Raw genomic sequence first — 646 nt, 5'->3', positions numbered from 1 at the left:
ACTTGACCAAATTATCATATGATCCTTGTCATTGGACTACTAATATAGATTTATAAATGAATAAAAAAAAAAAAGATGACAATAACGAGAAGGAAAATTTTCCGCAGCCCGATCTGCATGAAACCAAAACCCTCCCGTATCAATACGAGTTGTCGAAGGAACCGAAGAAGAAGCTTCAGCAAAACTCGTCCATCGTGGATGTCTCGTTTCCCCTCGCCGCCGGGATCTGAAAGTGCCATAAACGTCCAGAACCCTCGACCAGGTATTTCTTGCATAGAAACTCCATGGCATAAGTCTTCTCCACATTCCTTTCAACATCGTGCAGGAACACATCCGTAACCCCCTCCCCCCGCCTCCCCCTCGCCATAACCGCGGCGGAATAGATCGCCCCCATTCTTCCCGGCGCCTCCGCGAAATATCCCTTCGGCGCATCAATCATTATCAGGTCCCATTCCGTTTCATAGATCTCCGTCGGCAGATCGGCCAGAGCAAGCCGACATCGTCGATTCCCTTTCAGATGCGCGCGCGGGGGGAGACATTCCGGCTCGGATCGGTAAGTGCGGATTAGATCGTTGGCCTCCGATAGCTTCGTCGGGTAACGGATGTTATGGGCGCGGAGGGTGGGGAAGTCGCGGAGCACGAATTG

General features: G+C 51.2%; 1 protein-coding gene across 1 annotated transcript; it reads right to left on the bottom strand.

The window, feature by feature from the left end:
• Window positions 1-29: 29 nt before the first annotated feature.
• LOC110034381 (probable methyltransferase At1g27930) lies at window positions 30-643 on the bottom strand (the record flags this gene model as incomplete). The annotated part of the gene is made up of 1 exon (XM_020738649.1): window positions 30-643. A coding segment is annotated over one exon (468 nt), but the record flags the coding sequence as incomplete, so codon positions are not given.
• Between the last annotated feature and the right edge of the window lie 3 nt (window positions 644-646).

The sequence above is a fragment of the Phalaenopsis equestris genome, unplaced genomic scaffold, assembly GCF_001263595.1.
Source record: "Phalaenopsis equestris unplaced genomic scaffold, ASM126359v1 Scaffold185776, whole genome shotgun sequence".
Taxonomy (NCBI): Eukaryota; Viridiplantae; Streptophyta; class Magnoliopsida; order Asparagales; family Orchidaceae; genus Phalaenopsis; species Phalaenopsis equestris.
Note: the sequence above shows the minus strand (reverse complement) of the source record. Positions and strands in the feature narration are given on the sequence as shown.